The 27,121-nt window shown below is 39.7% G+C and overlaps 1 protein-coding gene across 7 annotated transcripts in view; it reads left to right on the top strand.

The window, feature by feature from the left end:
• ELAVL4 (ELAV like RNA binding protein 4) overlaps positions 1 to 27,121 on the top strand; it is a 78,980-nt gene that overhangs the window by 30,952 nt on the left and 20,907 nt on the right. For all 7 annotated transcript variants that reach the window (XM_067001247.1, XM_067001244.1, XM_013176330.3 and 4 more), the window contains exon 2: positions 6,060 to 6,300. In XM_067001247.1, the coding sequence (XP_066857348.1) occupies positions 6,060 to 6,300 (241 nt within the window). The remainder of the gene's footprint in view (positions 1 to 6,059; positions 6,301 to 27,121) is intronic.

Genomic DNA, 27,121 nt, shown 5'->3' on the forward strand with positions numbered 1-27,121 from the left:
CAGAGCATCATCTGCCTCTCTGAAGGTCAGTTTTGACGGAAGCACTTAACGTGCCTGCAAGGTTCAGGTGCACCAATTGCTTGCTCCTGGTGGAGTTGAGGCTTTCAACCCATGAATAGTTAAAAATCACTGTTTTTAAACACTCCAGTGGGAAGACATGATCTGTCCTGAAGATCTTACCATCCAGCAAAAATCAGCAAAAACACAGGAGATGGGCTTAATCCCACTGAAGTGAGAAGTGGCAGCATTAAACTGGGGCAGGGGCATACAGCTGCTGGTCCTGGGTCGAGGGGCCTGATCTTGCAGGTCTTTGTTCCACACAATACCTATGGGTCAGCCTTATGGGAATAGCTGTGTCAAAGACAAGTGTGGGAGCAGATGGGAGGCCTGTGGCTGGATTTCTAGGGCAGCTCCTACAATTGGGCCTTTCCCACCTGCAGAAAAGATGTGGGACCCAGATTTCTGCACCATCCTGACTTCCTTGTGCTCAGAAGAAGAGATGCTGAGCCTTTAAAAAAAAAAACACACTGGTGTTTATTTTGTTGGAGAGGTTTTGTTTGTTTTTCCTTTTGTCATCCTTATTCAGGAGATGGCTATGGGACCTCTGCCATGGCACCATTTGTTTTCCCATGTAAAAGCAAACAACTTGCAATGCTAATTAAAGAGCTTTTTTAGATAAAGTAAGAGCTTTGCATTATTTATCTAAATTCTTTTTTATGGGAGAATGTTCTGAGTTTGTTCATTAATGAACACTTAGAAATAATATAAAATTAGACCTCATGAATTGTTCATGAGGCGTAATTTACTATGATCATTTTTCTTGGCATTTAGGTGCTGTGAACAGTTTATTATTCATAGATAACATTTCTGACTTATGTGGACAGCTCCATTTTAAGGACTCCTGAATCCTTCATAGACTTAAGAATTTTATTCATTTTGTTGTGTTTTTTAGGAAGACCGTTTCAGATACGTCTCTTTGGTGCCTATACATGTACTTATTTTTAAGATTCCTAATTGCTACTGGATTTTCTTCCCCCTCTCAGATTCATTTCTCTTCATTGTGGAAAATGGGCAGCAGAGCATATGTAACTCAGATAACAAGAAAGGGTGTTAAATTATTTGCTGAATGCAGGCTTCTCACAGTGTATGTATGTGACAGTTTTTCAGTCCAACGTGCAGATCTTCTTTTAGACTACTGAGAACAAATCTTGTAAATATACAACACATATATTTACATTTATGGAGCCATTGGCTATTGCTTATGCATGCAATAGGAAGATAAGACTGTCTTAATCAGTCTGTGGGTAGTTTTCTAAATGATTCATTAACTGTGCTTTGTAATGGTAGATGGATGTCACACATTTACTGTAATAGCAACTGAAGATTAATGTCAGTTATTGTGGCTTGTTTAAGCATTGTAATAGTTTTGTTTATACATACAGGTATTTGCATTATTGTTGGAGCTAATACTTGAGCAGGAATAAATTGAAATTAATTGAATTAATTGGAAAAAATGTATATGAAGATATGGCAGAAGTATTTCTGAAACATTATTTGGAACGTAGGAGTTGCTATAATGGGTATTTGTTGCTGATATTTTGTAGGAGGGGTTATACGAAGCCTTTTGGTAAGCAGTGTTTTGCAAAACACTGGCAAAGCTTATGCTGTCTTCCTGAGCAGCAAAGCTTTTCTTTGTGAAATCTGTCAAACCAAAATACATTCTACTTGGCGGCTGCATTACCATACAGAGAAAAGTAGTACACCAAGAAGCGATTTTTATAAGCAGCAGTGTGATGAAACATATCCACAATTTGAGATACGGGTTGTCTTTGTTTAACTGACAAAATCAGTCTTGAAATTCTGTCTAAGTCACAGATTAAAAGTAATAATAGTAATAACATTATGAAGATAGAATATTCAAATATTGGTGCTTAAATTATCAGTGTCTAAAAACAGCAACTAATTTATTTTTCTTCAAAGATACTGTTAACCTGTATATAGAAAATAATGTTGCAGCATTGTAAGTCAGGCAAAAAATGAAGGAAAAGAAAACCTGTGATACTATAACAGTAGCAAATACACATCAGTATACATTCGTTCTGCAGTATTTCAAGACCAGTAGTAGCTACCTAAATTAGGTTTGAGAAGGGCTACAAAATAATGAAAACACTGCCAATTTTATATAGCATATGTAGAGGTGTAATACTAATCTACAAGGGATAGTGTATTTTTATACTTGAAAAGTATATATTTTTGTGTTAAATTACTGTTCAGTTTCCATATTTGTTCTGTTAGTATCCATATAAGCTCTTGATGAGCTAAAGGTAGATTTATAAAGCTCTTGATGAGCTGAAAGTAGATTTATAGGCTCCTTTTTATACTTTTTTGGAATTTAATTGCAGCGCAGTATTCTTTTTATAAAACAATAAAATAACGTTATTACCAGTAATTAAAGCATAATGAGAGTGAGCTCCTGGAAACTCCAGTATCAATTTCAGAAATGTCCATATTGTGATACAAATATTGAATTAACGATCTAAATCTTAGTGTTATAAATCAGAAAAAAGTGAACGGCATGTTAAAATCTACTCCCTGAATAAATAATATAGTTGTTCTTAAGTAATGTGCTGACTGATGTGGGATTAACAACATCTTAATATTAACGCTTATCAACCATCAGTGTCCTTGTGAATGCATGTTGAACTCCGAACAGTTTGAGGTAGATGTGTAGGGGAGAAGACTGTGCTTGAAAAGGGGACCGGGACTTAACCTTTTTGTTACCATTAAGTCTTTAGTAATATAAATCAGTATGTACTGCTGAAATAAGTATTACTCTTCTGAGGCCACAAGAATTCATGCTCTGGTACTTACCAGTTCTTACGCAGAAATCACTATGCACAGACTGGAAAATTATTCAGTAAAAAAATAAACACTTCTAATAAATCTTACAATTTTTCTCTATCCAATATTTTTTCTTACATAGCAAATCAATTTTAGTAACCTACAATTTTGTAATAATTTGAAGGTCAAATAATTGTTTTTTTCCTTTCTACTATTGAAAAATCTATTCAGGAAAACCTAATTGGAGCTGAGTAAGAGTAACTAGGAAGAAAACCTGGTGCCTGGTGCAACACAGGTTTATGCCAAGGTACTCAGAAGTATTATACTAGAATCTATTTGTTCAAGAACAGATTTCTCTTGAGCAGCTTACCTCTAATATTCAGTATTTGTTAAATATCTTAGTTAAATTGTATTTATTTGCATGGAGTGGAAGGTAACCATGCTTAAAATGCAACTAAAAAGTTTGCAAAACACGTAAGTAGGACACCAGCCAGCTTTGAATTTTGTTTGCTTTAATAGACTTTTTTAAAAGATCGTGGGGTTTTGTTTATTGTGGGAAACTGTACATAGATTTTGTTCCTGTTGCTAATAATAGGTGATGTACCTTTCTCATTGAATTGTGCTGAAGTCCTGCTTCTGCTGTAACTGAAACCAGGTACAGTATTTTGTTTGCTTTAGGTGCAGGACCAGTCCCCAAAATTGCAGTTTGTTGTGTTGCTTTCATAATAGAAATGATCTAGTCAGATGACTTAAATACACAGCTGCAGTTAACCACATCAGCTGTCTTACTGTCACCTTCTGACTGTACCTTGTTAATTGCGAGGCTTTCACTGGCTAAGAGAATGGGGTTTGAACACAGACTCGAGGGGAAAATATGCACTGTCCTGGTGGAGCGTCTAGCGTGGAAGCTACTATATGAAATGGAGAACGGGTGAAAATTTGCTACAGCATATGAAATAATCACCTTCAGCCAAAAGGCAATGACAGCGTGGTGGTGGTGGTCAGCAGTGCAGGACAAGCCATAGTGCTGTAGCAGGCCTGGTCCTGTGTGGTGGCGGCCTCCATCTTCTGCTTCCCTCAAGGGAGGGACGCCAGGCTTCATCAGCACAAGGATGGTGCTCAGGGAAAACCTGGACTGGATTTCTTTTGTTTTAATTAAACTGATACGGTGTGTATGAGCACACTGAGCAGTGCCTCACAGGGTGAGCGTTACCCTTAGTGTGAGGAGAACACACCCGGGCAGCAGGTTATTAGCGAGCTTAGGATTGGAGTTAGTGTCCGCTGTAAGGCTAGGGATGCAGAGATCAAAAGATTATCTTCCAGATGGACTCCTGAGCTAAACAGATTTAGTAGCATCCAAAGTACTTACTATGTGTGAGTAAATACATGTATGAAATCGGATTGGAAGAGGGAATGTGGCTAATAGCGGGTGAGACGGAAGGCCCTGAACACCAAGCACACGGGGTCGATGCTGCCTCACGGAAGGTGTCGGCGGTGGTGCGTGGCTGGCCAAATCGGCAGTGGGCTTCTGACTCAGGCGTGCTGACTGCTTCCAGGAGGTTACTGTTCCTGGGGAATTCATATTCAAAATGATTTGGCTTTGTGGCTGAAGGCCTTTCTGTTGCTACACAATATGGCAGGGTTTATTTTTGATTTGGAAATTGCTATACCAAGTAGGTAATCCTGGGCCCAATAAAAATAATAGTAATTCAAAACTTGTTTCCATTGATTAAAAAGGAGGGTTATTCTATAAATGAAGCTTTAAGTTGAAGTGCTTTGGTGTTGCTTTAAAAAAAAAGAAAACCACCACTGACCATATAAGCTATTTAGAAATGTAACCGCTGTGATGCAGCTAATTTTAGAAGAGACTCCCCTGTTTCGGTGTCATCCCCCCCAAACTACAAGCCTAATTTGTTGCAATATGTACCTCCCTGGCTTTAAAAAAGAAAGCTAATTAAGTCATGAGTAATTACAATAATTACAGGATGAGATGAGTGCGAGGCTCAGTGTCGGTTGTTCTCCTCTGTGCCCATCCCTGCAGTGCACCTTCCTGTGGCTCCAGCCTGTACCGTTGTCTGTCTGTCCATTGTTGTCTGTCCGTCCTGTCCTAGGGATGGGCTTTGACAGATGCCAGTGCAGCTGCACTAGTGCCAATCTTACAGCAGACAGTGAAAGCTGCCATTTGCATTGCTTCGGTTCATTCACATCTGCGACTGTGTCCTTCTGTGGGCAGCCGCAGACAGGCTGGGCACTGCGGTTGGGGCAGATACCTGGGCAGTGCCCAGGCTTTTGGCGTTCTTCGTCCATATCTCTGCAGCTTTGTGCTGTAGACTTTGGTTCTCTGGTCCATACCCTGCAGACATCTGCACCCACGTGGCCAGGTGCACTGGTGATAATGGGGCCACTGGCATGCATCTGCTTTGCTGGGATGGGTTCTTGCGTGATGTTTTGGAAAAATCTGAGTATAAATCTGAGTATTGTTGAAAATCAGAGTTCCGTGTTTCAAGATAGAACTGCTTGTTAAAATTCCAGTCTGTGCCTGATAAGCTCATTCTGATTAAACCTTTCTGGTTCCAGTAAATACCTAACGACCTTTGTATCTCCGAAGATTGCAAATCCAGGGCTTTATTATTTAAAGAGGTGTCAGTTCGTTAGTGAAAAAAATAACTGGAGAATATAGGTCATCACTGGAACCAGTAAGTGTTATGTCTTGGGACACTGAGTTTATTAACCGAAGGCAGTCCAAATGACGACACTTTGCAGATTGACTGTGCCTGGTTAATGTTGTTGTCATTGCACTCTGTGATACCGTTATTAAATAGGTAAAATATTTTACCTTTTCATATAGAGCCATACACTTACTTAATCTGATTTAATGGAACTATAATTTTAATTATGATTATTACCTTAAATTATAATTAAATTTATGTGGTTTAAATATACATTTGTGAAAATGGCTGTGTGATGAAAGCAGAAATCAGCTTCGCATTAACAAAAAAGAAGGGTTTTTTAAACTGCATCTTAGTATATGCTCACAGCCAAAGACTAGCATGACCTACTTTGCAACAATAACAGAGGAATCAAGCAGGGTTTTTTGTTGAAGTATCTAAATTGGCCATGAATGCTACCTACTCATTCGTTTGTAAGTATCTTTAAAAATAGCAATTGTATCTATGAAACTTAAGGCTTCTTTCTCTTTTCCTCTTATTTTGATTTAGATAATTAGCACCATGGAGCCTCAGGTGTCGAATGGCCCTACTTCCAATACAACCAATGGACCCTCCAGCAACAGTAGAAACTGCCCTTCCCCCATGCAGACAGGGGCTGCCACAGATGACAGCAAAACCAACCTCATAGTCAACTATTTACCCCAGAACATGACCCAGGAGGAGTTCAGGAGTCTCTTTGGGAGCATCGGTGAAATAGAATCCTGCAAGCTCGTGAGAGACAAAATCACAGGTAAGCGCTCGAGCATCGTTCACCTTCACATACATCAGGGTCAGTGAAACCCCAGTGCTCATGTTACAAGTGTTTAGTGTGGGACTTACTGCAAATATCACGGTAAACTTCTTCATGTGGTAGGCCTTTAGTTTTCAGTGATATACGTTGGTTCTAGAACAACTGTAGAAGAAGCCTTATATTTCTAACCTGTGCACAGAAATGAGGGGAGGAACAAACATTACCAGTGTGCGTGCATATAACGCTTCCTATGCAGCTTCTTGCAGCGAAGCTCAGACAACGATACTGCCTTCCTGATCCATCACAGGATGGCTGAGGTTGGAAGGGACCTCTGAAGTTCTAGTCGAACCCCCCTGAATAAATAACACTTATCGTTACTTATTTTGTATTTAGCATTGACTCAGTTATAGGAATATAGTCTAAATTGCTTGAGCGAACTGACAGTTCATAATTTCGATTATTTCTTTTGAACCTTGCCATCCTTCATCAAATTTTTGCCTGTTAGCAACACTTCAAAGTCATGATGGTTCTTTGTGTCCCTCACAGCCCACTTACCATGCTTTTCTGGAGCAGCAGTGGTCTGTAGTTGGGGGCCACTGCTCTCAATTTTTTGGACGTTTGTGGATATTGGTTAATGAACTTAGATTTGTTCCCTGAAGACACCTTAATTTGTGATGACCCCTTCCTGCATGACATGGCACCCGTTTGTAGGTGTCTTCAGAATGAGAGAAGTTTCCCATTACAGATCTTCTCTCAGAGGAGAGAGGTGTCTGCACCGTCACTAAAGGTGTGGACAGGTGCCAGTGCGCCTAACCTGCTCTGTATCTTTGCTGCCACAACCAGGAATTCACTGATGCACGAGACAACAGCAGGATGAGCAATGACTTTTTATAGCTTGCTTTATAGGTTAGTTTTATAGGCTGTGTGTCTACTCACGCTGTAGGTGGGGAACAGCTGAAATTTCACTGCTGTTCAGTGCATCACCAGTGTTATGTTTAGCACAAAGAAAAGCAGCAGCCTTGGGAAGCAAAGGGTTCCAGAACAAGAGCCATCTCTTAAGGATGCACTCTAGGCAGCTTGGGCATGCATTCTGTGGGAAAGGGGTGCTGAGCAAAGATAAGGAATTTGAAAGACAAGTCTTCATACCTACCTCTAACAGCCTGGCAGCTGTTTTATTGGCAGCATTAGGAAGATCTGCTTAGTGCTTTTAAACATGCAATGTTTCTTTTTTATTTACTTCCTGACATATAGCAATGTTCTTGTTCAACACGAGGCACATAATAAATGGCAGTAGCCCCAGGGCAGCTCAAGTCCTCAGAAGTGTAGTCCAGCAGAGCTTTCTTCTTGCATGTTGACCATGATGTATCTATTTCAATATATCTTCTGATTGGGATGCAGCTTCAGGGGTATGGAAAAAAACAGATTGAAAAATTGACTTGACTTTTTATTTATTCTTTACTTTTTTTTTCTTAAAAGAAAAAATCACTTAGTCTTCCTCTCCAAAAATTTCCATGTGAAGAGCTGAAGCTCTTCATTCTTACAAACCTAGCTGACTCAATATCTCAGTATGACATACCACCCTTGATACCTGCTACCAGACTAGTTTAGGTCCATGTGTTTTTTTCTTTTCAGTTTGAGTATGATCTTAAAAATCAAACCGTAGGTTACTTCAGTTATTTCAGGTGGAAGTGAACGACTAACCCTTGTCTGCAAAAGTCTAGTGTGCCTAGCCTGAATTTTGATCATGGCAGGTCCTACATTTCAGTAGCTTTTTTCTTCCCATACGCCTTAAATTCATGGGGTTTTACTTGAAATAAAACACCAAGGTTTTATATATTCTGTGTTGTTCTCATGTAGAATTGGCAGCCTTTGTAAGTGGAACCATTACTTCATCTGCTAGGAACAGTGTTCTTCTTGTTCCATTTTATCTCCGGGCTTTTGTCTCTGTATTCGAAGACGTGAGAAATAGGCTATATGATCTTATGGATGTATTCTTGGGTAGCTTCTGCCTATATTTCTTGTTTCCATACCAAGTGCATAAAAATGGTTATGATCAGTAAAATATTTCATAACTATTCTTTTAAAATAAAAAGTGCTTTGAGGTCACCACACCTAAATGATTTCGGAGCCTGCATGTTTTAAGAAGTGATGCAAGCAGATAAGAACCAAACCAAGTTGGGGAAGGAGGAAAAAAACAATGATTGTCCTCCAAAGTCTCTGTGCCATTTATTTTTGCAAACAGAACTTAATCTGCTAAAGCTTCAGGCCTGTTATCAAGGTATTGTGCAACATTACTACATTTTAGGGTGTGTGTTCCTCACACTAAATTGGAGTTACTAAATTGAATGGAGTTGTCAGCCAGAAGCAGTTAATAATCTTCCGATGTTCTTAGAACATCAGGAGTAATAAAATGGAAATGTACTGAGGTCATACCCAACTCATCTTTCAGGGTCATAATGTAAGTGAGGCTTATTGGATTTCATGTTTGTTGTTTTCTGTGTTTTGGGGGGTTGGGGCTGGCAAAGCATGGTAGCAGGCTGTTACAGGAATGACTACCTTTACAGGGTTCTTTGCTTCTTTTCCTTATCAAAAATCACTGCAGATTTATTTAACAGTGACGTGTTGTAGAAAAAATAGCGTTCTTAAGCTATTTGAGCTGAAATGGTGGAGGTCTGAAACAATTAGTTTGGTTTTGTCTGCTTTTGAATTTTTCATTGTTTGTTCAGAAATTCTTCTAATAAATCACAGCTAAGTGTGTGCTATTTTGTGCTGCTAAACAAATGCTTCAGCATCTGTTTAGAGGCATAGAAAAGGTCACAGACCAAATCATCATGTTAAATAGCTAGCCTGGCAAAGCCACATTAGAAAAATCTTGAATGTATTTCGGAGGCTGGACTGAATCCTTTGCGTGAACCAGTTAAATTCTGTATTCCCTGTACTGCTAAGCAAGTGCGCAGATCTTGTGAAATAATGTTTAGGCTCTCAAAATACTTCTTTTCAAGGAGTTCAAAGCTAAACAAAGTCTGTTAAATATATAGGATCCCTTTGAGAGAATTTATGATCTGAACTGTTTTATTTTTCAAATGGATTAAACACTATATGTCGGCAGTAATCACTTGATCCAAGTCTCTTTACAGGTCTTTTAGAACAGTAGCAGGGTTTTTTAAGAAAATTGATTCGTGATGTTACCCCTCGCTTTGGAGAGACACATGTTTAAACAAGCATATTCCTTTACTAAAAAAAATATGCTAATTTGGTAGTACACTGTACTGAGTTGAATAGGAATGACAGCTTCTAAGACAGCCTTTAATTTGGTATTCAAAACCAAAATTGTAAACTTCGGTTTTGTTTGGTACCTTCTCAGAACAGGCAGGATATACAGTAGCATTTTTAAAAGATGCTAATGACTTGAAAGAGGAGATAGAAGTCAGGCATACATTTTAATTGTGGGGGAGGGGCTGCAATAGAAAAATGTTTTTTTCACTGCAGAGATTTTAAGGTAATGAGACAAGGAAAAACAGAGACTGAAGATAGTTGCCTTCATTTGGCAGGGGTGTTTAATAAAAGCAGAACTTGTGGTTGTAAAGTGTGCTTATTAAATTCTTCATTTACACTACCTAATTAATTCTAGCATTTTAAATTAACAGTGAAACTGGTCCCTGCTGTACCATTTCATAGCTACAGCATATTTCGTCCAACAACCCAGTTGTTCAGGTTTAATCAGCTGCTCTCAAAAAATGAGAAGAAGGAATTTGAGTTTTAGAAAAAACTAAATGACACAAACATTTTAGAACAGTTTTAGATGAAAGGAGATGACTTTACGGAGGAGGACTATGTCTTCAGATGGATGCGAGGCTCAGTTCTTACAAGTGACGTTAAACTGTATAGCACTGCAGATGCACTCCATTTCTTCTTTTGCCCAAAGAAAGCTAGTAATAAATCTCACTGACTTAAGCTGAGGAAGGGAACAGCTTGAATTTGTTAGAAAATTTTCAGAGAAGAAATGCTGAGCTTCTGTTGTCAAAAGATAGAACAAAAGATATAGTCAGCATAGTGTCCATCAGAAGCATTGCGATCGCTGCTGGCCAAGTGCGTTGTCATTGACTAAATTTGCAGGTGGGGAAAGAGGATGCATGTTATAAGCTTAATTGATTTGGTGACCTGATCTGAGCTCTTTTGAATTATACTTTTGTTTCTATAGCTTACACAGAAACTTGTAGCCCCTGATTCTCAAATGAGCAGCATCTAAAATTTTTGGTTCTCAAATCTTTCATACCTTACAATGATCCAGGCACACTGTAAAGCAGAGTACTTATTGATACAGGATTTCTGTGCATCACTTAACATATGACAGAGTTTGCATATTCCTGCTGTGTGGTGCAATTTGATGTTCTTTGCATGCATAATCAGGAACTTCATTGCTCTTCTCCCCAAAAAGCAACTGTTCTAAATTGTTCCTTTTGAATTCCTTTATGATTATACACAAAGATTTACATCTTTCATTTTCATTTCAAGTAATTATGACAGGACTGATATAGACTTAGATTAAGATTGTAGTTCAGAAATAATGGTGGCATTGTAAATGTAATATAAATATTGATGATCCCGGTGAAAAGGCAGAAAAGACAAACAATGAGCTTAAAGCAGTAGCATCTGTGTTAGCATGTGATGGAAGAGAAAAAGTACTGACTGCCTGTAGTCCTGTCTAGAAGTAATGGATTGTCCATACCTTACTCTCTGGGTGTTGAACCACATCATCCAAGAACCAAAAGCCAACAAAATGTCGGAATGAGAAAAAGTGCAGCATTATGAGTGCAGGAGGAGTTCTCCATGTGAGCAGTGTTCATTGTGTGCTTCTGCAGGCACCAGTCAATTCCTAGCCTGCAGTGGTGGATGCTCTGCCTCTGCTCCCACCAAGCTGAGCGTGCACCCATTCTGTTCCAGAAATACATCCATGAAGGGTGAAGCTGGTATCTTCTGTCCTTCTGTATTAAAAATTATTTCTTCCTAGCTCCATGCATAACAAGTGGCTTACCAACATGCACTAAGAGGTACTGCTGTAAAAATCATGGCACAGATATTTATTTAACCAAGCGTAGGCGGTGAATGGTGCTGAACTGGTGGTTCTGTCTGGAGTGTTCTGTTCAGAGGTTGAATATCTGGTCCCTTCTGAAATCTGGGACCTGCTTAAGCAGTCTTAATTTCAGCATCCAGAATCAGTGACTGTTTCTGAGAGCCTTGCCTGGAGGAGGTCTGTATCCTCAGGAGAAGCCATTAATTGGCACTGCAAACTGTGGCAGTGACCCTAGGAGGCAGGAGGGAAGAAAGCCAGGTATAATCATGTTGCCTAACAGTAAGGCTCTCCAGGAGGGAAGCTTTTGAGTCTGACAAAGTGTGCAGTAGCAAGAAAATGCTACTTAAACTTAGTAAACCAACCTCTTCTAGTATTGGCCCACTGCTTGCAGCAGGCAACAGCTAATCTTTATTTCAATGTGAGACTTTGTTGTCTAATAGTGCAGATGGGAGAGAGGTTACAGTGCCTGTCTTCGGATCAAGAGGGAGCTCTGAAAGCTCCAAAAGCAAAATCATAATGAAAAGTTGCAAAGCAAAATCAGGATTAATGGTTAAATTTAACTCTATGAAAGAGACCTTGAGGTAATACAGTTCATTACAATAGGTAACAGATGGTGAAGTCTATATTTGAAAGCCCCAAGCTGAAAATTGCTGAGTTATTAGTAAAATTGTTTCTTTATCATTGGGGGGAATATCTATTTTTTCATTCAAAAGAAATAGTTCAGTTATTTATGTTCAGAAACTGCAAATAGAACATTTATTCACTGAAAACTTCATGTACAAAGACCGTCAGTGTTTTATGTAAGTTTCTTCTAAGGATTCAGTAAAAGGGCATACCAAAAATGTTTCCTGTTGGGAAGAAAAAATAGGTTTATGACCCATACGCAGATAAGTATAGCTCACTGTGAAACCCAGCATTAAGTTACCTGATCCTAAGTGACTAACTCTAATCTGGATATAAACTACTTTTACACTTGATGGCCTGTTCACTGGTGGTGCTCTGAAAGCTCCTTCCATTTTGAGATATTACTGGTTCCAGCAGTTTTGCCCACTCAAAATTACATTAAACAGGATTATAGAATGTAGGGATTATGTTAGATAAGATTTCTAAAATGTTTAGAAAGTATGTAAACTCATGCCTCATGGCATAAGCCTGCCTAATATCAGGGTTTACGAGAGAAATACCTTGTAGAGGTAGTTTATTCCCTTGCTGACTTGGAAGGGTTTTTTATTAATTCTCTGAGGCAGTGATAACTAGTCACTGATCTCTGATCACTTATTTGGTACAGATCTTGTTAGGCTAGTCTGAGCATCAAAAGCAATTGCTTTGCTCCAGTGGTAGATGAGAACTAACAGAATCCTTCAGAGTAGAGAAACACATAGGTACTGTGGTATTCACCGTTTACCAAGTGAATACAATTCTGGTGTTTGATTCAATTTGCATTTAAAGGCTAGATTTAGTAGCACATGCACACAAAGTGTGGCTGGATATGAAATGCCTGTAAGTATTTTAATTTTCCTGTATTTCACTTCCTTGAAAGCACAGACTTAATGTTTCCTGAAATACAGAGAGAAAAATAAATAGTGCTGGCTCTGCATGTGTATATGGGGTGGGTGTGTATACACACGAGTTCTTTTAGCCGGAAAATGCCAAATTCAGTGACTTACCTTAGGTTGTTCAGGAATTGACTTGCAGATTGGTATCACTGTACTTCAGTAAATAAAGGAGACTTGTATGAGTGGTATATTGAGTTGAGTCCACAGTCAAAATGCAATGAGGAAGGAGTGGTCAGATAGAGTAGTGTAACTGCAGCTGAAAATCAAGTGCCCAGAAAACCAGAGGTCTTGCAATAATGTGTTCTAGTACTGAAAAAGGAAAAGTCTTTCCATGAATCAGATGGAATACAGAGCATGCTTTAATTTGATTATAATCCTTTTGTTTGGTAATTCCAATTGTGTGTGAAAGATTTAAAAAAACAAATGGTAAAAAAAGATGTGTCAGTCTTTTTAAATCTAAAATCTGGAATTATTTTTCAAGTCTGAATATGTAGTTCTGAATGCCATTAAAGACTGGGTAAGTTGATCTTAATTTGGTGGCCTAGCTATTTTATTTTTATAGCTTCTTACTTCCTAAAGTATATTCTCTTCTTGAGCAGAGAGAACCTAATTTCAGTGTTACGTATCCTTTTGTAAGGGCTGCAGATTGAAGATGATCTCCAAATATTGATCATCTAAATCAGTGTTTGGATTAAGTACCTGAACTAAATTCATTAGCACCGTGGGAGAAGGAACATAGGAATAGTAATGAGTGCCTTGGTGGATTTCTAAAATGTTTGGTATGATTTGTCTCTTCTAAACACAGAGGAAAACGATCGAATTTGCATCCGTCATTTTCTTTATCGCCTCTCTGCAGTTGTCTAGTGCATTTTCTGCATAGGCGAACAAAAGAATTCGGATTTCTTGATTATTTGGAAAAAAGCAATTGAAATGAGTTTTGGGGCAAACAGGCAGAAAGCAAGAAGGCATGACCCTTGTGCTGAGAAAAATCTTTCGAATTAACTTTTTAGCAGTTTCAATCCTGAGACCTGTTCTGGAGAGCAGTAAATGCTTTTAATGCATATTTAGTTTATCCTTCAGTTTAACTACTTGTTTTGAGTAAGTAACATTACCTTCCCATCAAGTTTAATGAGGAAGGTTTATAGGTATGTTTTTTTCAACAGCACAAGCACACCTGCAAGTCTGAAACTGACCTCCAGATAGATGGCTACTTATGAGGCTTTTCAGTACATCTGATGACACTATAGTCTGAGGTGTTTTCAGCCCTGTGTGTCTGTGTGAAGGTAGTCCATCTACCATGAAAGAGCCAGCTGAAATAGATCTGTTGGTGGAGCCCTGTGTTTGTTGACAGTCCATCCTTGCCCCCAGTGTTTTGCCCCTTTTCTAACCCATTGTGCCCTTCTATCTAGAAGCACCGAGCCCAGCTTTTCTTGTCCCTAACCCTTTTTCTTTTCTTTCGTTTTAGCCCAAGGAGGACAGACAAAGGGGAGGAAAGGAAAGTTCCAGGAAAGCACTGGGAGATTGGCAGCAGTTTCTACTAACAATGCAGAGGCAGGGCCTTTTGTGGCAGCAGTAGACAGCACATGAGGAGATAACTCAACTTTCAGGGCACTAAGGTTGACTTTACCAGCATTTCATCTGTTCCCTTCTGCTCAAGACCTTCTGCCCTTCAACAGTACTGTGCTGCAGCTGTTACCCCTGCCCATCTCCCCAGTTTTCTTGCTAGACAACTTGTCCAAGAACAAAAGTGACCTGTGCAAAACCACTCTAAATGGCTTTGAAATTGGCTTAGCTCCTGCTCTCTCTTTTCCCAAGACTGCTTTTTACTAACACTGGTAGGAGTCTCTTCTTGGCTATAAGATGGTGTTTTATACATTTGTGACCAGGATTATTTGACCTGCCTGCAGTAGCTTTTTCTCAGACTTGGTGAGCAGGAAGTACTTGCCCCCTTCTGTTGCAGAGCTGATTCATCATTTGATCATCATGATTTGACTTCCTAGAGTGCAGGTGCTTTTTTCCCACAGCCAGAAGAGCTCTGCAAGATCTCCTTCACCTTAGCTTCTGGAAATAGTCACCCTGAGACCTTCCAATCCAGATTGGGATCTTCTGCCCATGGGAGTCTACATCTTCAGCATTCTCATCGTCTTCTTTGTATCTTCTGCTAGCCCAGTTTACATGTAAAAAGTGAAAGATGAAGCAAACTGCCTCTTCAGACTTCATCCACTCAGATCTTCTCTGCTTTTGGAGTACCCTGTGTCTGACTTGAGTGAGGACCTGTTTATGTGATCAAGCTAACCTGTTTACCACATGCTTCTCAAGTGAGGGACCCTCTGCGGAAGGTAGCATTCCTTTTGGGATATCTGCTCAATGGAGGCCTTGCCAGGCCTTACATCCTTTCCTTCTCTTTTGCTTGCAGAAAACTTCAGAGGTTCAAACTCAGTGCTTTGAAACTTAGGATATCATCTTAATTTGACTTACAGCTAAGAGGGGTTAATTTCTAATCAAGTTATGTCATTATCTGCAATAATACATTGGAGAGGAGGATTTACTGCTGTTTTCTACACCTGTGCATCCTTAATGGTGCAAAACCATCTTTTCTCATTCTTAAAGGATGGTTTCTCTTGCTAGCTGAATCGGGTGTCCAGCAACTTGTGTGCAGCTCAACATCAGTCTTGTGATTGTAGTCAGCGTCAATAACTCTCTCAGTAATCCATTGTCTATTGGAAGTTGCTCTGATGCTTGTCAGCTGACAAAAGCCAAGCATATCTTTGGGTTTCGCTAGACTCCTGATTCATGTCCTGTTCTCTCCTGGAGCAGTCCTTGATAAGGGTATTGCAGCCTCTGACTTCTGCAGATGGTAAAGCCCAAGTCTTGTTCAGGCCCTTCCGTATATCTGCCTGCTATTTCAGGTTTTGCCCAGATGCAGTGTTTCATGTTTCTGTGGTTCCATGGTCTGGGGCTCTTCTTTTCACTGTGAGACTTTGAGTTTAAGAAGAAAAAATGTAGAGAAAGCAGAAGAAAGACTGACTTCTGTGACATGATGCTATTCCTTTGCCTCTGCTTACCAGCTCTGTTTTGGCTGACTCACTACTTTGGTTTGTTGGACCTGTTCACCTTGAGCAGGATTTGTCACTGACTTTGCAGGTGTTTCTGCTTATGTTCCCCCCTAGGAATTTCAGCACAAGTTACTGATCTGCAGGTGCTGCTGAAGGCAGGATATTGGAGTAGGCAGACCTCTGCTCTGACCCAGTACTGCAGTTCTTATGGCTCTCACAGCATCTGTTTAATCAGTGGAATATATCAGCTTGAAGAAAAAACCTGAACTCTCATTATTTTTATTCACAAGAGCCCAGAAAATTTATTCAATTAGATGGTTTTTAAGGGGTGTTGCAAAAGCAGATGGATGAAAAGCTGCATCATGCTCACCTGCAAGCAAACAAATGGCAGCATCCCCAGTATGATTAATTGTTGCTGTTCTGGAGGGGCTGCTGTTTCTGCAGTAGAAGGTGTAGTGTCCCTGCTGTCCTGTACAGATAGTCCGTGCTTGTACACACTTTAAAGCACCTGAAATTAGCTATCAGCAGGCTTCTTGCTATGGCATCCTAGGAACCACAAAATGAGGCTGCCTTCCTCTTCCTTAGGGTGCTGTTGGTTAGATGTAGGGGGTGGTTTTAATTTCCCTGTTAGGAGGATGGTAGGTAGGGCAGGGTAAGACAGGACATATAACAAGGAAGTATTCTCCAGCAGTTCCTTTTTTAGATTCCTCTGTTCTCCTACATACTGTATCTGTGTCATTCCTATTTACCCATGCATCTCTCTTCCCCATTTCTCTACTTCATTTTTTTCTGCTCTGGAAGTTTGTCTTAAATCAAACAACCCCAGCCCCTAATGTGAACAGCTTGGGAGGTAGATGGATAGAGCATTTGCCCTGGTGATTTTCTACATTGGAATAGCTGACTTGTTATCTGGATGTTATCTGTAGGATTATCGTACGTACTTGCTCCAGGTGAAGTACTTTGCAAAACTGAAAACAAAAGGAAGGAAAAAAATGCTTGTATCCCTCATGCTTACCCACCTACATGCTTAACATTGTTAAAAGTAATGTCTCCTTAACAAAGTTACGTATTGAAATCTGTACCATATTCTGTGGTGGTCAGCCAGCAAGAACAGCTTGTAGTCTGTTCTGATATCCACACCTGGTATGTCTAGTGCCATGTATACAGATATTGCATAGAAGAAGATATTGACTGATACAGACAGCATGCCACCTCTAAAGGAAAAGGTTTGCTTTTCAGTCTGGGGAAAATTAAGTGATGAATGTGTTTATTCTAATATAATTCTATTATTCTTGAGAACAGTATGTTGAAACCTGCATTTTAGACCAAAAAGGCAATTAATGGGAACTGGCTGCCTTTTCAATGAAATTATCAATAAATTTAACAGATAGAACTAGTAGAGTAGGTATATGCACACAACGAAGTCATAACGTTTTCTGCTTTAAGCAGTTTGCTTTTCATTACTTCCATTACCTGCAAGTATCTATATAGAATACTATAAACACTTGAAACACCTAAAAAAAAAAAAAAAAAAAAAATCCTTACGTTTTAAAGTTCTTGAAAGTTCTGTTTTAAAGCTGAAGCAAATTTAAGTAGGCTTGCTACAGTCCAAGTACTTATGGATAGCAAAATTTTATAGATAGTGCATTTTGGAACATGATGAAGTAGCTTTACTTTTCTCAGCATCTTTCCAGATGCTATGTGAAGTAATCTACGTAAATCTAACTATTATAGATTAACCTTTTTAGATGTCAGGTTGCAGCTTTTATTTGTTTTCGCTGATCAGATTAAAAATGCTGCAGACACAGGTTGTGTTGTTAATATTAAATTTTGTATTCCGGTCTGTAATAAATGACTTTCCTCTGTGCATTGGAAAAACTGGTTAGTAGAGCTTAAAGAGTTTAATTAGTGGGCTGTTTGAGACAGAATAGGTATTCTGAGTCATTGTTCCGAATTACTGTGAGATTCCTTAGTGTTGTGGTGGCTTTTGTTTTTTGTTGTTTGACAGTCTGTTTAGGTACAAAACCCTAAACGTTGGTGAATTAAATCACTTAATGACAAAATTATCAAGGCGTTTGGAACTTGCAGTCAACCAGGTTTCATGTATTGCTGCTGCATTTTATGTCCTACATAATATTCCTGTTTGGCAAAACATTCTTTTCCCTTCAGTTTTATGTGCCTCTGTCACTTCCTTTAGACTGAAGGTGTTAGGGCTGTTATTTCCGCTCAAAATGCTCCCAAGCTGGAAGATTCACTGCATTCTTATATTTCAGCTGTCTTTCCTGATTCCTCTGGTTACATAGTTCCTCTATGGCTATGGGAGAGCATGTTCTTGCCTTCTAACAAAAATCTCTCCTGTAAACTGAGTTCTGCCTTGTTTAGGCAGGATGTACTTCGTGCTGTTCTGATTGTCACAAAAGTTGGAAACTTGTTCAGTGACTGGTCTGTGTCGTGATTCTCTACTGTCTTTCCTCTCCCCACCATCCCACCACTCGCTGCCGTTGCCTTTTACTGCAGCAGGTTCTCACCTAGACTTGGCCTCTGAATGCCAGACATCACCATTTTGTGCACGTGCACGATGTGGTAGGATCTTGATACTCTGGAGACTGTACCTTTGCTTGAGACCAGACCAGTGAAAAGTCAGTCAGTTCTGCTTCCAGTTCCTGCCACCTTGCTCAGTAGGAAGTTTTGGAGTTGCCATCCACTATGTTCTAAAATTCAGAGATAACAGCTTCTGGAATGGAATGCGGGAGGGGAAGATGCATTTGCTGTTATGAAGCATGTACCATTCTATGGCTGGTTCCTCCTACTGGAGTACACTTTATCTTAGGTTTTGGACCATAAAACATACTTCCTTAGTGTTGTGTGTAAGAGAAATTAAGTAACACGCTTCTAATATTTCCTTTCCAGACATAACCTTTACACACTTGAAACATCTGTAGGCTTTTGCATTTTTTTAGTCACTGTTGAACCAAGGGATAGCATTTACTTGTTTTAATGTTGGACACCTCTAATCTTGCATCTTAAGTTGTTCTCCAGCCTTAAGTCATTCTTGATCTAAATACCTACTGGTCACTGACTCTTGTCTTCAGTTTGTTGCTTTGTCTCTCACCTCCAATACACTTGTGATTGCAGTTGAGTGTAGCTACATCTACTTCTTTTAGTGTGCCGCTGGTCCGGCAGTGTCATAGGCTCTCTCCATGATGTCACAACAGCCTATTTTGGATGTGGAAGGCTTCCTACCACAAATGACACGTATCATCTAATTCAACGACTCCTTGAATTGCTGTTGTAAACTGTTTTCCACACTGGTGCTCCCCCTTTTTTGTACTGAACTTTGTTTTTCACTTTTTTCTTGTCTGTTTTCTGTTCTTACTGAATATTGTTATAATTTAGCCTGTACGTTTCTGTATTCTTGTGTTCAATTCGTCCCTTCTTCAGCATTGAATGTACTGTTTGGGATAGATAAGTCATGGCTGCTGCTTGTCCATTCATGCCTGTCTCCAGAACAGTGGATTTGTATAGTACAGTCCCTGTTCTGTTCGGGGACAAAGCGGGGAGGAGTGCAGCCTTGCTCTTCTCAGAACAGCTGCTAATTCAGAGGCTGTGTGCTCCTTAAAGGAAGGCGGAGGAGAAGATGGAAAAAAGGGAAGCAGTAGATGTCAACTCGGGGGGAGAAAATCCAAATATTTGTTCAGAAATCGAACTCCGGTTGTCCTGTGCGTCAGGAGCAGTGACTTCTGAAAACACACTTAATCAGCTGCTTGCAGTACTATGAATGCACCCGTGCTTAAAATCCGTTTTTACATTTAAAGAAACTTGATAAAAGCAGGAAAACAAAAAAAGAAAGGAGGCTAATATATTCTGCAGCATGAAATGTGCGCGTTGTTTACAAGATATCTCGAGGCCAGCACAACACACAAAAGCACTGAGGTCCAATAATAAGGTTACTGTCTTGGAAGCGGGGGGAATACAGCTTTAGTTTCCTGTTCTGCTAAATGCTAGTCCATCCATGGTCCAAGTTCTCTGTGAAGATCTTGATGTCTTTCAGTTTCTATTCTCCAAAATAGGAATAAAAGTATTTTCCTGAAAGTGGTGTTTGTGTTGGAAAGGTGCATTATAGAGATAAAAATGCTTCCATGCTACTGTAATGGGAACCACAGAGGACTCCAGTCAAGTCAGCAGCATCTGTCTCAAACTGACACTTAAGCTTTGCATGCAGATTAGTCCAAGTCCTCAAGTACAGTAATTACACAGCTGACTTTGTTAGAAATCTGCATAGGAGCAGGTAAGAGCAAGGTTGTCTTTCAGATGAGATGTAGAATATCTGAAAGGATAGGAGCCTTTAAAAATACTTGAGGGCACTATTTGCAAGAGTAGGCATGTTTTATATCACTGTTGCAGTCAAGTTTAAAATAGAGTAATTGTGTGTTTTTGTGAAAGCCCTCCTGAAACTTCAGTGGGAGCAGGGTTTTTGAAAGGATCTACTAGTGGTGCCTAGACAGTAGCAGGCCCTGTCAAAGCATGCTCCATTTTGTATTTTCTGGATGGGCATGTAGGGCTACCTCAGAATGAAAATGTACCTCATACCTCAAAACGAAAACCATTTTGATACCAATATACAATTCTGATGTCTAACTTTGAGGAATTGACTAAATTGTCAATTGGTATTTAACTTCCGTAAGAACTACTGCTTGAGCACGTCTGAAAATCAAGACATTTAATGCGAGACGATGTTATTTAGGGATTTGTCAAAACTACAGAGGACAAAACTGATGCTGTTTTCATCTTCTCTGGCACTGCCTGGTGAAATCAAGTGTTCTAACTTGGCAGGGTGTTAGCTGAATGACCTTGTTTTCTGTTTTGGGGAGTTTGCAGTTTTTTTCTGGGTTGTGGGGGCTCTGTTTCATTTTTGAGGTCACTCAGTAGTTATCTCCCAAATGGAGACAAGGCTTGGGTAGGTACAGTAGTAGTTAAAGCAGTCAAACAATTAGTGTATTTATAGGATTGTTTTCACATTTGGGGCACCACTTTTTTCCTTTCCCTTTTATTCTTCGAGTCCTGTTGTCATGGTATCTGGCACTTCCCATTCAGATATTAAAATTGAGTGAGTGGTGTCTGTACGTCTGGTTCATTTTCACTCTTATCTTCTCCCCGAGGGAGAGTTTTACGTGGGATGTAGCACACCGTTTGCATAGGCTTCCTTTGGGGGATTTCAGTCGTGTAGCAGCGTGCTGGTTGGAGAAAGCCTGGTGCAGAGGAAGCCCCTTCCTCTGGGGCTGGGCCTGTGAAGCCCTCAGTGCGCAGAGCTCCCAGGAGTGTTTGTGTGACTCTTGACTCAACCCATCACCCCCCAAGAAGACTTGTCACCAGCACAAACGAGCTTTCATCTGGGTCTCTTTGGCATTGCCAGGATTAAGGCAGTGACAGAAATTTTCTCCCTACAGATCTGTAGGGAGGGCCTGCCTTTGCTATTTGGGGATCAGGGCTTTGAGGCCTTAGGGGAATCGTTTCCTGAGGGATCTTCTTTCTGAGCAGGGCAGCATACATGTGTTCACAGGTGTTTTAGCTAGGTTTAGGCTTCAGCCTCTGTAGCAGACAGGGATTTTCCATGAGGGCTTGGGTTTAATTTTGCTTGTTTATTCATTTCAAAAACTCCAAATGTCGTATTTTGGGCTATCCATTGCAAGGGTTTTTCCCCTGTGAGTATAGAACCTGCCTTTCCTCTCTATCTTTAGAAGAAGGATCTTCTACTGCTACTTGAATTTTGTTCATAACTGTTTAACTAAGAATAAATAGGGTTACTTGACTGTAGGTGCACTGTAGCATCAAGGCACATATGAGGTTCTAGGCTAAATTGTATTTAAATGCAGCTAACCTCCTAATCTAGAGGAGCATCTTTTTTGAAGTAACTCATTTGTGCTTTAAGAAAGACTTCATATTTTTTCCCTTAATTCTTACAAAAGTGATAGTTGTATTGTGATCGGGGGCAGAGATGCTTTCTTACTCTTCATAGACAACATTTCTTGAATAAATCCTAGTCTGCACAAAGAAAGCATCTGTATTAGTTCTAAAACTGTAGACTAGGTGGATGCTATGATAGATCTGCACTGAGCACAGGACAAGTTACTTTCATAAGTGGATTATAGCAAGCTGCCAGTGGCCTTAGTTTGACCATTTGGTCTGAGCAGGGTTGTGTGCTGAAGTTACTTCCCCCCCCGTTTTGCTTCTGTGACTGCAGCGTGCATTGCTGGGGTGACAGCAAGTCTTTCTCCTTCATAAAGTGATGGGGAATGAGTAAGTCTGGTGGTATTGTTAGAGAAAAGCATCAGTCTTTTGATTAGATTGCATTTTCTGTTAGTCTGAATTTTTTCTACTTAGTTTACCTCCTTTTTTAGGTAAACAGCTTTATTTATTGGTAACTGTCATAGAAACTTAAAAAAAAAAAGAGCCAATTCACTTGACCTTCTTTGTACATTTTAAATGCATCTTCTCAGTGGTATTTATGTAACCTTCTCCGAAAGCCCCTGCTTCATAGAGCTTTTCATATGAGTTGCAGTCATTCTTTGTCCTTCCAGGAATGTGTTTAAAACACTTCTGAAATGGTTTGGAGGCTTCCAAGGTTGTGCTTTGAAACGGCTACCAGCTGGAGTGGGACTTGCCTTGAATGTCGTTGAGTCTCATCTTATACTCTTCTTTAGAAGATGAAAAATCTGTCATTCTTTCCATTGTGCCCTCTCACTTGATTGTTTCTCTTGCTATATTTCCGTAGATAATATTTTTAGGAACGTCCCTAATTAATAAGAATCATGGGAGAAGGTTCAAGAGCACACAGATGTGCATGCATGAAGTAGCATGTAGGCTGAGCTCAACTGTTTCAATTGACATGTTCATGCTGGCAGCAGTTTCTTCCCTAAATGTTGGTTGGGGTTTAAATGGGCAAGAATTGGAGCTGGGAGCCTTGGAGAATTCGTGGTGAATGTTTTATCCTTTGGTCCCAAACCCGGAGTGACTGAAGGCCATTGCAGTCTGACGGCTTCTGCCTGGCTAATACGAGATGAGCTGTCAGACTTGGCCTAGTTCTGGAGGAAGGTATCATGTCACAAAGAAAAGCATCAGCACTTGGTGGCGGTCGTGTTATGGCTGTCAGACAGGCAGCTTTAATTAGGTTTTACATTTGGGCAAAAGACAACAAGACCACAGTTTGAGTTACTATTGTTACTGCCCATTCTCATGAGTAACTCTTTGTAGTGGGGACCATAGTTTTAATGTGACTTTGCAATCTGTAGTATAGACATTATTTTTTTTTAAAAAAGTACTTCAGTTGAATACTGTTGTAGTGCTATTAAGGTTCATCTTGACCTTTTCTGATCAGGCAGACTGATGCCCATCATCTTTCAGTTGAGAGTTTCACTCCCTAGTCATTCCCATGGCTCTTCTCTTCATCTCCAAGGCATCGGTGTTCATGAAACACGAAGCTCCGTGCCCAGGCCTGGTGTACAGCAGCTAAGTATGCAGCTAATTCAGATGCAGTGACTTTTGTTGTTTTTTCCTCCATTCAAAAGCATGTTTTTTAAGCCATGAAGGATCACTTTTAATCCTTTTGGCAGCATTATAAGCTTGATGTGGTTGATTATCTGTCACCCTATATTTGAGTCCTTCACTTGCAATATAAGTCCCTGTTTGGAAAATATGCTGAGGTTCTTGGTTTGTAGGGATGTGATTTTGGGTGTGTGCCATCTAAAGTGATGTGGTTTCTTGGAGCAGTTTGAGGAGCTTAGATTGTTTTGTACCTGTGCTTTGTCCTCTTAGTTCATTTCCTGTCATCCCGTCCTTCTGCTGTCTGCAATATTCGCATCTTCTGGTGATTTCCTATTCACAATTCCCAGTCTGAGATTTGTCAGCTGATTTTTTAATCCATTTAATGTGTACCATGTTAATTTTTAGTCAATTAATAAGCAGCACCAAATCAAGTGCTTTATGGAAGACCAAGTCTATCAATGCTATTACATCGACATTCTTAAAATTTATACTTCAAACTTGTAATCTCATCAAGAAGGATGTCAGTTTAGCTTGACAGAATCTATTTTCCATAGAGCTAATTTGATTGACATTGATTATATTACCCGTCTCTAATTCTTTATTATTAGAGTCCAGTATCGAATGTTCTGTAATTTTGTCTTGCTCAGCATGAGGCTGACAGACCTGTAATTACTTGGGTTATCTAGTCCTCTCTTCTTGAATTTCAGTGCAAAAATTCTTTCCTTCAAGCCCCTGGAATTTGCTCGGTGCTTTAAGAATTACTAAAAATCACAAGGGAGCTGTTTGCCCTTTACTTTTGAGGGTTATTCTGTGCAAGTAGTCTAGATCATCTCATTTAAAAATGTACAATGCTAGCAGCTATTGCTTAATGTCCACCTGAGTTACTAGTTAGTACTTCATGCATTTTCTTTAGGTATACACTACGCATCTGCTCTCTGCTGTATTAGTCTTACTATCCACTGGTGAGTGAGTGTGAAGGCATATTTTCCCCTGTATCCTTTTTTTTTTAAAAAAGGAAGAAAAAAGGCTTTTGCTCTTCTGAATATTCTATTCTGAATATTCTGAACTTTGCTAGTCAGACTTCTCTGGGTTCGTTTCTTTCATTTTCGGAGGATTTTTCTGTTCATATTGCCATCTGTTTCCTCTTCGTCTCTTTTAATTTAAATGTGGAAAGGGCTCAAGCAGGCTGGCTTATAGAGTAAGGCAGGTACAGGACTTGAACTGGCACAGCCTATTTTATAGTTGCATGTTTTTGGGTGTGTGGTTAAATGTTGTAAACGTGATGTGTTTTTCTGCATTTCTTATCTTGGTTCTCTTTAATCTTGTGGTTTTCAGCTCTGTGAAATGGAGCCTTCTAAAATACGAAATTCATACATTACAAGCTTGGACTTTTCTTTGTGTGTTTGGGGTTTTTGTCTGTCTGTTCTAAATAGGTCAAAACCTGTTCATTTTTGTCCTGTTATCACTAACTTATAGACGTATTCTTTACCAAATCATAGTAGGTCTCCTGCAAATTTTCTGCAAGTTACACAGAACATTCTGAAAGAGCAATGGTATTAGTGCTACAAAAAGGTGGTGTTTTAAGATCATCTAGAAATATCTCTTGCCTACCCTACTGAATCACAGCGTGTGATGACCTATTAGATTCCAAATAAAAGAAAATATTTACTATTTACGGTGCTGTTCCTGGGAAGTGTAGCATGGGAATGAACTTCAGTGTCTGTGTGGCATCCCACTGAGAGGTCCAGCTGCTTGCTTCGTGTTGCCAGATTGCGTCCAAAGAAATGTTACCCTTTTCTAGTGCATGCAATAAGAGTACATGAGTGAGGGGGATGCACTGAAAGTTCCCATTTCTTCACCATATTCTGGAACAAATCCTTTTCTTTCTCTACCAGTAACAATTTTTAGTTCTTTCACATCTAGAGTCTGTGTTTTGTCTGACATAAGGTGTGTTGCTCTTGAGAGTAATTTGAAAATAATATTTTTAGCTGGATATATCTTTTTTGTTGCTGCTTAGCTGTAAATGTTTAGCACACTATAACTTTACGATGTCTGCCAGCAGTCATAAAGTTTTTTCACAAAATGATTTTTGTTCTGGGTTTATTTTCTTTTCAATTTTCGAGGTTGGGGGTGGGGGGAAACAACACCTGTCTTCATTAAACATTGGCATTTAGGGGAGATGCACTGCATATTAAGTACCTGAGAACACAAAGTAAACCAAGCAAAAGATCTTTCTGAAGTGACACGCTCTTAACAGAAAGATCTTTCTCCCTTCAGCTTCACCAGTACAAAGTGAAGCATATGGCAACACGCAGCAACAGGAATTTGCTAATTGAAGCAATGGCACCAAGACTTCAGTAGGTTGCAAAGGGTGTTGGGTTTGGATTTTTTTATTGTAAGCTTTTTTTAATTAACAGAAGTTCAGTGTTCAGACTGCTGAATAGACTCATCGTGGTTTTGTTTGAGAATGTAATACAGCCGTTATTGCAATTAATGTATTTGATACAAAATCACAACTGATACCTTCTGGGTTACAAACTTTCAGCTCTGTCAAGTGTTAGATTATTTCAGTGTTTGTGAGTATATACTATAAAGTCATCTCTATGTACCTGTTACTCTAGGCAAAACTTTGACAATGGAATTGTTTTCTTTATGTATGCCTGTAAAGCTTAGCTTGCAAACAGTTTTGTTAGTGTTGGTACTCCTTATCCTCCACCTTGGAGAGAAAAATTTGCCCTTGGTAGGGAGAATTGGAGATGGTGATAGCTGAATAACCTGAACAATGTAACTGGAGAAGTCCAAGAGAAGGAGTAAATTTTTTTCCTCTATTTTCCTGCAATTAAGAATCCTTCTATTTTAGAGGTTGGTCAGTCCCTGCATCTCGGGAATAGCAGTGTCAGGATGTTGAAGCCTGTGTTCAGACAGGTTGACGTAAGTCCCAGTGCCTCGTTGCTACTTGTATTAGCTGCATACCTCTGAAGGTCAATACGCAGCTGATGAGAACAGTGGACGCAGGAGGTCAGGGTATCCAGGCCCTGATCCTTGCATCTGCCTCCCTTTGTCTCCTACCAAACGGGGTTAGTCTCCTAGAGAATGGAATGGCTCCCTTCTCCCTAGGACTGTTCTGAAGAAAAATACGTGAAGGATATGGTTAAGTTCAGATGCACAGGAGTGGGGCTGTATGAAGTATCCTAGGTGGAGGAGGGGGAAGGCATAGCAGGAGAAGCATCTTTACCCGATTTCTGCTCAGTCAGACTCTAGTTCTTTCTCGGTTAATGTCGCGTAACTCGGGTAAGAATAGCTTTGCTGGGGTTAATTCAGCTCTCCAGGAGGACTGGGTATGTTTTTATACTTCGGTCTGAAGTTAAATTGATTGGATGGAATTGCTCCCTCGATATATTGTAGTTTAAAACAGCCATTTCGTACCCAAACGCCTGCATGTGGGCATTTTAGGAATGAACTGCCGTGTTTCCATGGATTTTTAAGGTATTCCATAGCATAGTTAGCAGCTTTTAGTGCTTTGATCTGATTTTGTAAGACAGAAGCACTCCCTGTATTTGTGTTACTGCAAACACTGTATTTTTGGTGGTGTC

The sequence above is a fragment of the Anser cygnoides genome, chromosome 8, assembly GCF_040182565.1.
Source record: "Anser cygnoides isolate HZ-2024a breed goose chromosome 8, Taihu_goose_T2T_genome, whole genome shotgun sequence".
Lineage (NCBI taxonomy): Eukaryota > Metazoa > Chordata > Aves > Anseriformes > Anatidae > Anser > Anser cygnoides.